Raw genomic sequence first — 14,629 nt, forward strand, 5'->3', positions numbered from 1 at the left:
TCAATAAATAATTTTTTGCTTCAGTTTTTTTTATAAATTGGATAATCATGGGGATAATCGTGGTATTGCAGATTACCATAAAAACTCATCAGGAACAAGTTGATGAGATAAATGGCGGGGAATGAGTTAATTTTAATTAAAACGCTTTTGAAATTTAGGAGCCGTCCTGATGGAATTGTGATGAATAAGCTAAATAAGTGGCGCGTCACATTTCACATAGCCTGGGAAAACCCAGACAACTTCCAGCAAATTTAGATTTGCTCAGCAAGTAGTCTGGCAAAGAGGCCATTTAAGCCCATTTCTAATGCAGAGAAATCGCGGCACTAATCAGAAACGTTGGGGGGGGCTTTACACGATGACGACAGCGCAGCGACGGAGGAGCAGATTTTATACATTACACAGATGGATGCCGCCATGGAACATGACTCGTTCGAATCAGCTATTGCATCTGTTTTAAGTGATTTAAACTTTTCCTTTTCGTTTAAACCCGAGCAAAGACCAACACTCGAAGCCTTCATATCTTAAAAAAAGATCAGTTGGTGACGCCTCTTTGGAAATTATGTTTCACATTAAAAAACGCACAAAGAAATGCGACTGCTGCGGCTTTCTAAAGCGCTTGGGCACTCGCGTCTGCTGTTGATATGCAACCTAAGCGCAGTGTGGTGTTGTGCCGAACACTCACTGGCGAAAAAAGAAATAGATTTCATACAAAATCAATGCAAAGACGCAATAGTGATGCGAATGAACTGGGCAGGGCATTTACCTCAAATGCGTCTTCTGCGCAAGTAGAAAAATTTCAACTTAAGCTGAAAATTTGCATGATGCGTTAACGTTTTCGGTTCATACTGGGTACACGTCATCCCAACGCTATTTCATGGCAATTCGTACGTATATTATGAGTTGGCTACTTCATTTGAATTCATATGACCACATTTGTATATTTTTGTACGATTTGCTTTTGCGTTTTTTTTTTTTTAAGATAATCGTTTTTTTTTTTTTACAATTCACTTTGTACCAATTAATATGAATAAGCCAACTCGTAAAATAAGTATGAATTGTAATAAGATCATGCTGGTCATCTTCAAGTACCGCTGGAAATTCATCAAGTTGTGTGTGCCTCTGGAAGGTGCTGTAAACACGTCGGCGTTTGGCTTTTCGCTGTATTTGGGATTTCCACAACAGGCACAGAGCAGCATTAGTATTTGTCTTCATAATGAAAAAAATACGCAGAAAGAAAGTCATTGTTGTTGACGTGTGCGTGAAACTAACAATCCCGGCTAGTAATCTAAAGCGAGGAACATAGAGGAGCATTGATAGGGTACCTATGATTTCTTAAAATAATGCCTGTATAGCTGTTTCGGTTCAGTCGATGAGAAATAGACCTGAACTTCTGTGTAAAGGTCGAGGTCAAAGCACAGATCATTTCTTTTTCACTCCATCCCTTCATCCACACTCGTCTATCCTCGTCTCTATATCTGAGCTCATTTAAAGTAATAGATAGAGCGAGCGAGTGAGGAGGGTAATGAAGTGATGGAGGGATTGTCTGAAGGTGTGCGGCTGGTTAATCCCTCTCCTGCTGTTGGTGAAAATGATCCTGCACTTACCCATAATTACCTTCTCCTTTCATGCGGCCCATCGCAGAGGAGGGGCCGTAAACTCTCTCGTGCACACACACCTGTGAATTTTTAATACCTTTTGCGTCAATCCTCGTTCATGAGAGAGAGACTTTTTTCCATTCTTGACAGAGGTGACTCATCCATAACAATAATGGACATCGAATTACATTCAAAACGCAAGAAATGACCTGGGTATCTGTCAGCGAAATCCTGATGAAATAGTGAATATTAACCGCTGGGGTTGTTTGATGTAAAAGGTATAGAAAAATAAAACTCACCCTCAACGTGTTGATCTGAGTGCTGTTGTCGAAAAAATCCCAGATCTCTGCTTGGTTTTGCAGCCACAAATCCGCCAAATCGCCCACTTTAGCCAGAGCGTCAAACGTACGGTTGGCCTGATGAAAGAATTACATTAAATCCATGAGGATGCCCAAGACTTCTCTGTACATTGCCTTCAAACCTGAGATAATACAGTACATGAATGGAGCACTTGGGAGGGACTACATAAATTATTTTATACTGCTGTTGAAGTCATGAATCAATATTTGAAATGTTTCTGTTTTCCCTTCAGATGCTGATGTAACTGAAGTTATATAGAGATCTGAATTAAGACTTGACAAGAATGCAAACAAGTTACAACATGCAATGCTTATCTAATATGAAATGTCAATGAAGCCCCAGACACAACATACACTATAAAATGCTGGGATATTTTCAATCCAGCATTGGATTAAAAAAGGGCGAACCCAACCTGTTTGGTTGTAATTTAACCGGTTGTTTTAATATGCAAGCAAATAATCTGTTTGTAATTGAAATTATATTGAAAAGTCTTCATGTAAACACCTTAATACGATTGAGGTCGATCGGATGCAAATTTCAAGATGAAAGAATTTTGATCACTAGTTTTTGGTATATGGGCTGTCAATAGGATGCTTTTGGGCTAGTTTTAAATAGGGCTGGGTATTAGCAGGGGCTTCACGATACGATACATATCACAATACATGCCCGTGATCCAATGTATCACGGTACGATACAATACGTTGCATGTTGCGATACATTGCAATAGAGCTTAATTGTTTTTTTTTACTTTTTTTAAGCCAAAGTACTTCCAAACGTCAACGTTGAAAGCTGCCGTTTTAGCATTTTCTGTAATTTTCTCACTCCTGCTAACGTCTGAGACATTGGCCGAATGGCTTTATGTGACAGACAACTGGATATAGCGACAATTACGCAGCTGCAGAGGAGGTCATTTGACGCACACAGATGGATTGGATTTTTTCTAAATATCGATACTAGAGATCGAAATATTAATACACTATCGTGGAAAAAATATCACAATAGTTGCATCGATATTTTTGCACAGCACTAGTTTTGAATGTCTATTGGGTTGGTTTTGATACGTGAATCTGGCAACCCTGGCTGTGCGCTTGCGCAGATGTTTGGTTCGGGTTATATGAATGTACATGTAAACAAACATTTTAATCAGGTTGAAATGTTTAGGGTGCATGTAAACTGTACTGTCGTTACCTGAAATCAGAAAAAATTAATAGGATTGACAAAGTTTTGTGTATGAAAACATAACTAATGCTGGGGTCAAATATAAATGTTTTCTGGATGAAATTTAACCCAATGGCTGGGTTTTCTCTTTTTGAGGCAATGCTGGTTTGAAAATATCCTGTGAAATATCTTGAAAAGTAAAGTTTGGCATAGCACTGATATCTCAGATGTTAATATTTGGTGGGTTAAATACCATGCAAAGTCTCAGTTAAATTTTTTAAAGCATTTAAAAAAATAATTTTTATAGTTGAGTGCAAATTTCAGAATTGAAATGTCACATCCATAATGTTGTTTCTTTCTCAAGTGCATAAACTTTTCATTAAAATAAATATTAAATGTTCTTTGAAGAGCCATCCCTTCTCCATTTGTTGGGTATTATTGCTTATGGTTTGTGCATTTTAATTCACAGAATTTCTACAAAGTATGTTGTCTCCCAATCACTTTTTGTATATCATCTAAAATAGAAAACATGAGTATAGACTGAACTTTTTTGATGTCTGGACTCTACCACCAGTGGTTTAGGAAATTATAAACCGATGCTTCAATTACTGATAAAAAATGCATTCTCTGAACATTTTCGACTGTAAACGTCACATCCATAATGCTTGAATTGTTCACCCAGCATTTTTTAGACTTCAAACTTTTCTTCTTCTGTGTGTTCACATTTATTTCTGTGCTGGTTTTGCAGACATTTATTCTCATTATTACCTTAATTCACATCTTATGCAATTTAATTAAGACCATGTTTTAACAAAAGTCCAGTAACCTCCTCTGTGTATGTGCGTGTTTGTGTACCTCTTTAATGATTTCCTGTGTAACAGTTGTGTTAGGAGTGTAAAGGATTTTCCCCTGCAGGAACGGACGGAAGGTACTCCAGAACAAACGCATGGCGGATGAACTCTGTAGTGTGTCTGTCAGATTCTTACAGAAATCACCTAAAAACAAAGAAGAAGAGCAGTCAAATGAGATGAAAATCATAGCTGGACACAAACACATTTAAAAAAAATAAGATAACATTATACAGTACATTTATGTAAAATTTTTAAGCTGTCGAAGAGAAACCTCTTATCTGGTCATTTTTATTTAATTTTGATTTAATTTCAGAAGTCATAACTGTTGATCACCCTTTATAGGGATTTTGTGAATATTTAACAAATGAAAAGATTCTCAAACTGTCGGCAGACCACAAGCCCACCCGGGACTTTCTGGAACTAACATAAAAAATATTTATCCCTAATGCATTAAGTTACTATTAAATTAAATTACACATAACGCTGTGCTGCAACATTACCTTATCTTGTGATGCAACTTGCACTTTCTAACAGCTTTACACAAAAAAAGTAATGCGCTGGCAAGAACGTCACTTGCTTTTAAAAAAGCAATGTTAAATATTCTGCATGCACTCATTATTTCCCAAATAACAGCGCAATGACAAAGCAAATCAAATAAAAGCCTTTCATAAACGTGAACAAAACGCCTTCTTGTGATGAACTTTACTTAAAATGTTGAATAGTGTAGATTTCCAAATGTCAGTATTACCATATACGGTATTGTACTGTAAATATTTGTGTCTATTACTATTTATAATTTATAATTTATTGTGCATGTTTTCTCAAAATCATGACGTGGTGTAAAGTAAAAAATTAAAAAATAATTTTTGAAAATGTAAAGTAGTAATCGATAAGTATATTATACAAAAGTGTTTTAAGCCCGAAATATACTGCAGGATTTTTGCACTCCTACAAGATCTTCACCTTATAACACTGTGCAACATCAGCATTTCCCGCAGCACTTTGCATTTCGGGTGGCCCACCTAAGCTGGGAAACCCTACCGCCTTAACTAGGTCGCCAAAAAAATAAAAATAATAATTGCTGCACAAAAGGCCGTCAAGTACATCTCGGAGAATAGCATGGACGCGCTTCACACCGCGAGCGTGCACGTGCGCCACACGGCTGAAATGATCCGTCACTGTCTGGAGGATAGCCAGTTGATAAAACGCATGTCTGTGAGAACTGTAAGTGGACTTATGTTTTGGGTTTATTTAAGCCTGATATCGTATTAGTCTATAGTTCTTGCCAATTTAAAGTAAGTTAGCTGGTGATTTTGTTGCTTGAGCAACCTGCTAGCTAGGTTGCACGTGCCTGTTGATTAGATAGAATTGTTGAGCACTCTTGCTCATGTTATTTATGTGCATTATTTACATGCTACAGTAGTTACACTCCTTTAAGATAATGTAATTAATAGTGGGAAATAATCAGTTTTTAAAATTTTTACGCTATCTATCATCGTTTGCCAGACGTTCTACAACATCTGCTTCAGTTTGTGTTTATTAACCCTTTAGTTTCACTTCATCACCCAGCTATTCCCGTTAGAGGTAAAAACATTTAATTCATTAATAATCTAGTATGTGTTCATTTTCCGTCATAGTTTCTTCAAAATTAAGTTTTATTTGAGTGTTTTTAATAAAAATATTAAAATTTTCATCATGATGCGTACACCCTGCCCCTTTGATTGCCACGCCCCCCAGACCAACCACCATAACTAACTAATTTTCTGCAGGAAACCCTGGACATGGATCATTTATACTTAAATATGACAAGCATGTAGACTGTACAATGGTGACACGGAGGCTTCAGCACACGCTGGTGGTAAACAAAAACCGGTACGCAGGTTGTAGCAGCAAACACACTGTGCGTTGATCAAGCTGATTTTCTGACAATGTCAGAAAACTATCGTAGGCCATGTTTGGATGCAAAAGCAGGAAAACGTCCGTCTTTGTACCTCTTTCACAGTATGACATAGGAGACTATGAATTGAGACTCAAAGCTAACCCTTAAACTTGCATTCCCACAGTACAGATCGAATATAAATCACCTCAATGTGCAGCAGCAATGATCTCACTATCATCTGACACTATGTCCCAGTACACAAGACCTTACGTTTCACTTTAAACCTGGCGCAGAGCCGCAGACCTCAGTTCAGAATGGACCGTGTTTTTATGGGTTACCTGATTTAATGCGGTGATTTAATGATCAGGTCAATGTAAATAAAGTTCTTGTTTCTTTACTATTTCATTCGTCTGTTCGTCGCAGAAATTGATCGGAGCAGAACCTTCTAAAAATAAACGCAGAATAAAATAAACGCATCACAGGAAGACAAATCACCCCCTTCACTCTCGTGCCCAACCGGGACAGATCACAAACCGCTGCGTTGGACTCGAATGAAATCAGATCTGCTCAAAACCTCATGATGAACAGAAATCACTCGGACATAAACACACTGATGCCATTACAAACTCCAAACAAACACCACTCATGTTCATTGCTAAATAATCGCTAAACTTGTTTGAGGAATACTACGGCTGTGGTGACTATATCGTCTGATGATGGTTATACTGTGGTACTTTGATATAGACACTGAACGATTACCACAGGGTAATTCAAAGGGACAGTATTTCAATGAATATGACTGAAATGATAATATGAAGAGGCAGGAGGTTTAGTTATCTGCATTACCACAGATGAACGCTCGTGCTCTCAAGACTGACACATGATTCCCACAGACACTTGTGTACGATCCCAGAAATGGGAATTCAGAAAGAGAGAGAGAGACCCATTAGCATGCAAACAGGGCCTGAAAGCCATTAACTGAAAAGGGGAACAGGGTTTTTGTGATTTGTGGTGTCAGAAGAGAGGAAAGCCACAGCAGGGCTCAGCATCATTCTGAGAGAAACAGTCAATCCTGTTTACTGGAGTTTCAAAGAGAAGATAATTAACAAAACAACCCAACAGATGAACCTCTGATATTTTACTCATAACAAACACAACAGACACTGGAAACAAACACACAAACCGCATCATCTGTGACCTGCACTGACGTGAACCTCGAGCAAACCTGTCAGAAATGACTACTGGATGAATGAAATCAAGCACAATGACACGTGAAACCGGCTCAAAGCATCGGTGTTCACATACATGCATAAAGTGGTTAAAGAAAGCTCAAGGTCTTGCTCTGCTTTAAAACGTTTTTTTTTTTTTTTTTCTAAAGGAAAAATATAGATTTTTTATAATCTTTCATCGTAATGCAAGCTTTTATCAAGCGATTTCAAAACAACATTTCTTCTCCACGCTTGAGTCAAATGCACCGGTAATATCATAGACCATGTATAACCATTCAACCAAATCCTAAGAATAAAATCAAGCCATACTCTTCATTATTTGAAAAGTTTGAACATGTGATAAACGGCATTTTTAAAAAAGTAGTTACTGCCAGGTCAGTATTAAAAAGTAAATTCTTAATTTTACACAAAAAATCCAATAGCCACTGTGTTATAAACCCAACAAACGCCAGTCCTTCTTTTCTGCAGAATGCAATAAATCTGCTTAACCAATCACAGCGCACGCACTGTAAACAACAATGGCGCGCATTGAATACAAACAGAATCCTAGTTTTCCTCATCTTGTACTTAGTGATCATCAAACAAACAAATTAATTGATATTGGCATTGATAAACCTGTGGTGGTTTTCCGTGGCGGGGAAGAAACGTAAGCCATCAACATCTCATAATTTATGTGAGAGGCACTCGGGAGACGGGAAAATGCTGGCTGTTGCTTGTTCTCCCTACAGCATGAAGCTTCTGTCATGCTAACACATTGACCTCAGGGGATCTTATGAAAAACTTTACATTATTTTACTCAAAGTATTTTACTTCAAATGAAAATCAAGCATGACTAAAACATTTTACAGCTGATCGCTGTCAAAAAAGTTCAGCAACGACCTCGCAATGACAGTGTTCTTAATATGATATGACAAAGTAAGTGTTTTGATTAATGCTATTAATGTTTAATCAGTGTATACCACTGTTCAACTAAATGAATATCATATGGCAAAGATGAATGCACATTTATATATGAATTCAATAGATTTATAGCACTTTGAAGAAAAAAACTTGTCATGGATTTATAGCATTTAGCAGAAAAATTATCAGTTTTTATAATTAATCTTTGAAAATCAAATTATGGATTTCAATTTTTATTGTTATTATAACCTAAAGATGCTATGTGAAAGTGTGTAACAGAAAATAGTAGTGATGCACCGATGTATCGGCCGCTGATAATTATCGGCCGATTTTTGATGAATTTGAAACCATCGGCATATCGGCAATAGCACGAGAAAGGCCGATACCGATTGTTTATAAATTAACTGCATAAAGAAATCCATTAGATGTAAAAAAAAAAAATGAGTTAATGTTGTTAATAAAATAAAATAAATGCTGAATAGCAAAAACCACCTTTGAAGGTTGTCATGCTGTCTTATTATATTTGTTTTAGCTTAATTTGTGCCTCTCTTATTATGTTGGTCAGTTAAATGTTTATTAGATCCAATCCTATTTGATGCAGAAATAAACTAGCTAATAGACCAACTGTATAGTATTGTATAGAAGTGTTTAAATCGGTATCGTATCGGCCCAAAAAAATCCTATCGGTGCATCCCTAGAAAATAGTGGTTTTCATCTTGTCACTTTCCTGGTATAGAAAACACGTTTTTACCGAAATTGGTCAAAATGGATTTATTGCGTTTTGGAACAAACTCTTCATTTCATCTTTGTGTCACTTTGTGTCACATTAAAGGTGCAGTGTGTAGATTTTAGCAGCATCTAGTGGTGAGATGGTGAATTGCAACCAACGGCTGAGTTCACCGCTCACCCTTTACTTTCGAAAAGCATAGAGAAGCTACGGTGGTCACCACAGGACAAACACATCATCATCTGAGACAACATAAGGACCATGTAGAGCATTTTGTCCATTAAGGGCTACTGTAGAAACATGCCGGAGATCTCCATGCAAGGAGACGTGGTGTATGTAGATAAAAACGGATCATTCTAAGGTAATAAAAACAATACAGTTCATTATGTAAGGTATGTATGTACACCAATGAAAATATAGTTATGCATTTCTCTTAAGAGATTCTCATAAAATGTACACACTGCACCTTTAAAGCTGTGTTGAACATGTTTGGTTTTGTCTTTAAACTCGACGCCTCTGAAAGTTGGATTCAGAATGAGATCTTACTGCTGTTTGTGTTGGTCGTGTTGAAGTTTTCTGTTGTTGCCGCACTTGTGCTCGGTTGAGTTGTGTTGACCGCGGATCTGCTGGTGTTGCTGGATGTTGAATTAAAGCCTGATCCACACATCAGCAAATTGATGCTGCCGAACGGATCGGACTTGAAGTTTAAACCGTCTGCAACATTCAGCAGTGCTGACGTCTGGAAACTAGACATCTGTGTGGGACAAGAAAGGAAACATATTAAAAAAACAATAACCACATTAAGAACTATAAAAAATAGTAATTTAATTCTAAATAAAAAATAAGTTTTAATTCTAAACTGGTTTCTTTCAGGTCCCAGATCGGCAACACACTACACTGTAAAAAATACTTTGCTGCCTTAAAATTTTTCATGTCATGTCAACAGAGATGAGTTGTCACAACTTATAAAATATAGTTGAGAAAAATCAACTTAATTTTATAAGTTATAACACAACTCACCTGTAGTTATAACAACTAATCTCTAGTCAAGATAAATAATAGTAATTGAAATGACTTGTAAATCCGAGTTGATTCAACAAAAATTTTTAAGGCAGCAAAGTATTTTTTACAGTGTATACATATCGGTGGTGTAATTTGTAATAATAAAAATAAACAAAAATGTATTTTACTCAACCACTTTCAAATATCTAAAAGCATTTTCTTTAAATAGTTTAAAGTTGATAAGCTTGTTTATTCTGTCACACAAACTATGCATTTACACTACATCCATGTAGTTGCTTTGCTGTCCGCAGCCCCACCAGAGCAAACCAGTTTTATTAAAATATACAAACCCGCATGTCAAACACTGCATTATTAATGAATAAATCACCAATCCAAATTAATTGAGATCCAAGAGACCACCTAAACTTTATATTTGGCAACCCCTTAAGAAATAATCATCTGAAGTTATTAATGAATGCAAAGTGTGTCTAATTCACAGCGTCTGTGCAATATAAATCCATCTGTTCGCACAATGGGTAAGCTGGCTAAAACCAAACTGTAAAATGTCTTTCAAGGCATCACAGATCAAAATATCAGCTCAATAATCAAATCACAAACATGTTCAGTCTCATTTAACAATAGTTTACACATCAAACCAATTTAAACTGAGATGACAGCTGTAATATGGTACATTATACATCAAGTATTGTTAGTTAATGCATTTACTAATTAATAAATACAACCCAACATGTGATGTGCTTAGGGCTTTATTTTAAGTTAGAAGATAGTTTATCAAAACATCACTTTTTAAACCAAAATGCTTTTCAAACTTGTGTTAAAAGTAGGAGTATGAAGAGTACGAGTGAACTCACCCCCATCATCAGAGGAGCGATGTGAGCGCTGGTTTGAGTCATGAGCGCGCTCGCCTCCAGTCGGTCCAAACCCAGCGCTAATGGAAGCTGGAGCAGAAAGAAATCATTTTCAGTATTAGCAATTTCTGCTGAGCTTAATAGTGTTTTACACGGGCACTGCTTCATGGAGCCAAAGATTAAGACCATATAACTGAAGTGAAGCTAAGAGCAGTTAAATCTATAAAGGTCATTAATTTCTCTGGGCTTATTCTTCCTGAGTCAGAATGTCATGCAGTTAAAACAACCTTAATAAAGCTCATTCCATGTCCTCTCGGCCAGCGCTATCTCCACATCTATCTATCTGACCTTCATACGCTCAATCATCATTACTTTAGCACACTGTAGAGGGAAAAGTGTGTGTCTGTGTGTGTGCGCGCGCAGATGGGATTACATGGCAAATCGCTTCTCTTTACTCAGTTTGTTGTGCGTTTATTCTGCTCCCAATTTTACTGTTGACATCTGCACCATCACAAGGCACACGCTGTGTTAAATGTGCAGTGAAATAAGCCATCGGCAGGCTGTTTTCCTCGATTTGTTTGAGGAGTGGGTTTAAAGTGCATGAACATACATGTGTTTAAGTCATGCATAATACATAATATTTATTTTTAAATCTCGAATTAAGCACATGTCCCATAAATGCATGATGATAGTCGTACCAAATGCATACCATGGGACAATACAGTAATACTATGTGCTGACAAATAACGCAGGGTGATGTGATGAAGCATAAAAAGCAAAGTAACAATTAAGGGTTTAAAAATGCATCGATGCACGAATTAAAAAAGACAATTTTACGCACTGAATTGAATAACTGACTTTTATTACTATAATAAAACCCAATGCATTACAGAGGTCGCCTTAGATTATGCGCATTCTCTCACTATGAACGCTGAGCATGCACGAAACCGAGTTAAAGAGAGTTCATTCATTTTCTGTTTGGATAATCATATTCAGCATTACATTGATTAATTGCAAATTATGTAGTTGTATGTAATTAGAAAACATGCGGAGGCATACACGTTACTTAAGATTAGATGTTAATTCTGGATGTAAATATGCACTTTTTTACATATTTTTTTATTATCAGGTCAGTTTTTATCAAAGATAGGAAGCTTAAAATTTTAACGTGGACTGAACCCCGATCTCTGTGCCTCAATCCTCTGAGGATCCTTTAGTGTAGCTTCATTTCTTGTAATGGCTTTATTTCACAAGGGCTGCCGAGTGCTTTCTCTCGGAGAGAATAAAAATTACATTTTCAGGGAGAAAACAGTGTTACGAGGTTAAGTGTTTTAGAGTTCAAAACAGCAGATACGGTTTTAAACAGAACATGTGCACCTTAAACATTTTGCATTACTGCAAAATCATCATTGAAAAGCAGACACTCGGGAGAATGAACACAGAGAGAGAATACAAATCCTCACAGTTCACCTGTGTCCAATGAATGAGGTCATAAAATACCAAACCCAGCCTGACACTTTAAATCTTTCCCGCATTATGTGGCTCAGATGAATACAAAGCTGCAACTCCTGTTTTGGGACTTGACTTTAAAAAGATTCTCAGTGGTTCCCAAACAGAGGTGAGGGGGGCGTAAGATGGTGCACGGGGGGCCCGAGTTTTATGACATTTTATAAAAATACATGAATTCAGCGTAACTACAGCACTACACTAGGTGCGTTTACATGCAAACAAATAATCTGTTTGTAATGGTATTGATGGCTCAATCAGATTAAAATGCCTTTAATGTAAACATCGTAAACAATATGATTGAGGTCGATTGGATTCAAATTTGGATCGTATTGAAAGAGGTGGTAAAGTCACATAACTTTGACATAACACCTTTAAAATCAAGACATGACCATGTCATTAACATGAAGGAGAATCTATGCACGTTTATGACAGCTTTCATTTTTTATTTTTTAATGCAAAGATGAGATTGTTTGAGATTTATTTGTCATGACAACTTGACATTACTTGACATCTAACCACTTTTTACCAGTAATACAAATTGAATTTGTTATTAAAATTAAGTGTTAATATTCTGTCAAATAGTTTTATAACAACGTCATGAATATTTTTCTTGACCTCAACTACAGTGGTACAAATATCATTTGTCATTAAAATGTAGGGCTGGGCAAAAAATAGATTATTCGATTAATCGTGTTTTTTACGTGGTCGGTTCAAAATCGATTCTCAAAGGCCACAAATCAATTTTTTTTTCATATTTATTTACGCAAACATTGAAGGTAAGATTAATGTTAATTGAATTACTAGTCAGACTGTCTGACTCTTTTTAGCATACATTTTTCATCTTGCATCAAAATTGTATTGTATTTAACATAATTGTATACATTTGAAAATTAGAAATGGGTTCTGTTTTAATGTACACAAGTGTATCTAGAATAAAAGAGTTTAATATACAGGTTTGTGGCTCTAAATTTCATTTTATTAATTATCCTTGTAAATTTATGTTCACTGTTCTTTTTTTATAAATATAGTATTTGTATTAAATCTATATTGAGTTAAATCGAGTCTAAAAATAGTTCAGAGAATCGGAATTGAATAGAGAATCGTATTGATCTGATAGCTTGTGAATCGAAATTGAATCGATCTGGAACATCTGAATCGATACCCAGCCCTATTAACATGTCATTGAGTGTCAATATTCTGTCAAGTAGTTTTATTACAGCATCATAAAAAATCTTCAATTCATGGTGTTTTTTTAAGTTTCCTCAGTGTGTTTAATAAATAGAATCAATCATCCAATAATAATAATAATAATAAAGATGGATAAAATTATGTTTTACTGCATTTGATTTACCTAAAATTAAATGTCATGATTATGATGGTGTCTTACGAACACCCCTTTAAGTAAAGTGTTACCACTTGTGCTTAAGTTCACGTGTTATATTTAACTCTTATTTACGTATCACATGATTCTCGTCACAGAAACATGCAATAGGAAGGCAATGGCAACACGAATATTTAAGGTAATAGGATCACGCGCTGTATTCTGCAGGGTTCATGTCTTTCATAACATTACATTAAGCAATAAAATAGCATTGTGCCTTTAGAAAAGTGTGTTTTCTTTGCCTGTACTGTATCTGAAATATACAACTTTGACTTTGTACATTTATCTAAAGATAAAGCGTAACTCCATGAGAGATGCTGTGCGCTTCGTTGCCAAGTCCTCTGCTTTTTGGCAGACTTCAGATTTGGGGTACTTTTAAGCTGTTTCAGCAAGTTTACAATTTTCTGCGGGTTAAAGATGAAAGGATTTTATTGATTAGTTGTTGGCTGTGAATAGTCTTTTTGGGATGCATTTGGGCTAGTTTTGAATGTCCACTGGGATGGTTTTGATATGAAAATCTGGCAACCCTGGCTGTGCGCTTGCACAGATGTTTAGTTTGGATTATATAGAATGTACACTGTATTGCCAAATGTTTTGAGCCTTTATATGCAGATGAACCTGAATGACATCCCATTCTTAATCAATTGGGTTTAATATGGATTTGGCCCACCCTTGGTAGCTATAACAGTTTGAACTCTTCTTGGAAGACTTCTTTACGGTTTAGGAGTGTGTTTATGGAAATTTTTGACCACTCTTCTAAGGTCAGACACTGATATTGGGCAAAAAGACCTCGCTCGTAGTCTCCGCTGTAATTAATCCCAAAGATCTTTTATTGGGGTGAGGTCAGGACTCGGGGTGTGCAAGCCAGTCAAGTTCCTCCACACCAAACTTACGTATCCATGTCTTTATGGACGGGAAGAGACCATTCCCAAACTGTTTCCACAAAATTGGGAGCATGAAATTGTCCAAAATGTCTTGGTATGATGAAGCATTAAGAGTTCCTTTCACCTGAATTCAATGATCTGGAGGGGTGTCCCAAAACTTTCGGCAATGAAGTGAAATTTTAATTGACAAAATGTTGTGCATGTCAACATAGCCATTTGTATTAATAATATGTTTTGATTAATTCAAAATCCAAGTTTAAGAATGTTTTAAGTCATCAATGGCTG

At 36.3% G+C, this 14,629-nt stretch overlaps 1 protein-coding gene across 2 annotated transcripts in view; it reads right to left on the reverse strand.

Annotated features, from left to right (window-relative positions):
• The window catches only part of LOC135783446 (phospholipid-transporting ATPase ABCA1-like), a 165,262-nt gene that overhangs the window by 109,166 nt on the left and 41,467 nt on the right, over window positions 1-14,629 (reverse strand). For both annotated transcript variants that reach the window (XM_073811797.1, XM_065294172.2), the window contains exons 8-11: window positions 10,574-10,660; window positions 9,246-9,453; window positions 3,969-4,108; window positions 1,895-2,011 (exon numbers count right to left, since the gene is read on the reverse strand). In XM_073811797.1, the coding sequence (XP_073667898.1) occupies window positions 1,895-2,011; window positions 3,969-4,108; window positions 9,246-9,453; window positions 10,574-10,660 (552 nt within the window). The remainder of the gene's footprint in view (window positions 1-1,894; window positions 2,012-3,968; window positions 4,109-9,245; window positions 9,454-10,573; window positions 10,661-14,629) is intronic.

This window comes from Paramisgurnus dabryanus, chromosome 2, assembly GCF_030506205.2.
Source record: "Paramisgurnus dabryanus chromosome 2, PD_genome_1.1, whole genome shotgun sequence".
In the NCBI taxonomy this organism is placed as follows: domain Eukaryota; kingdom Metazoa; phylum Chordata; class Actinopteri; order Cypriniformes; family Cobitidae; genus Paramisgurnus; species Paramisgurnus dabryanus.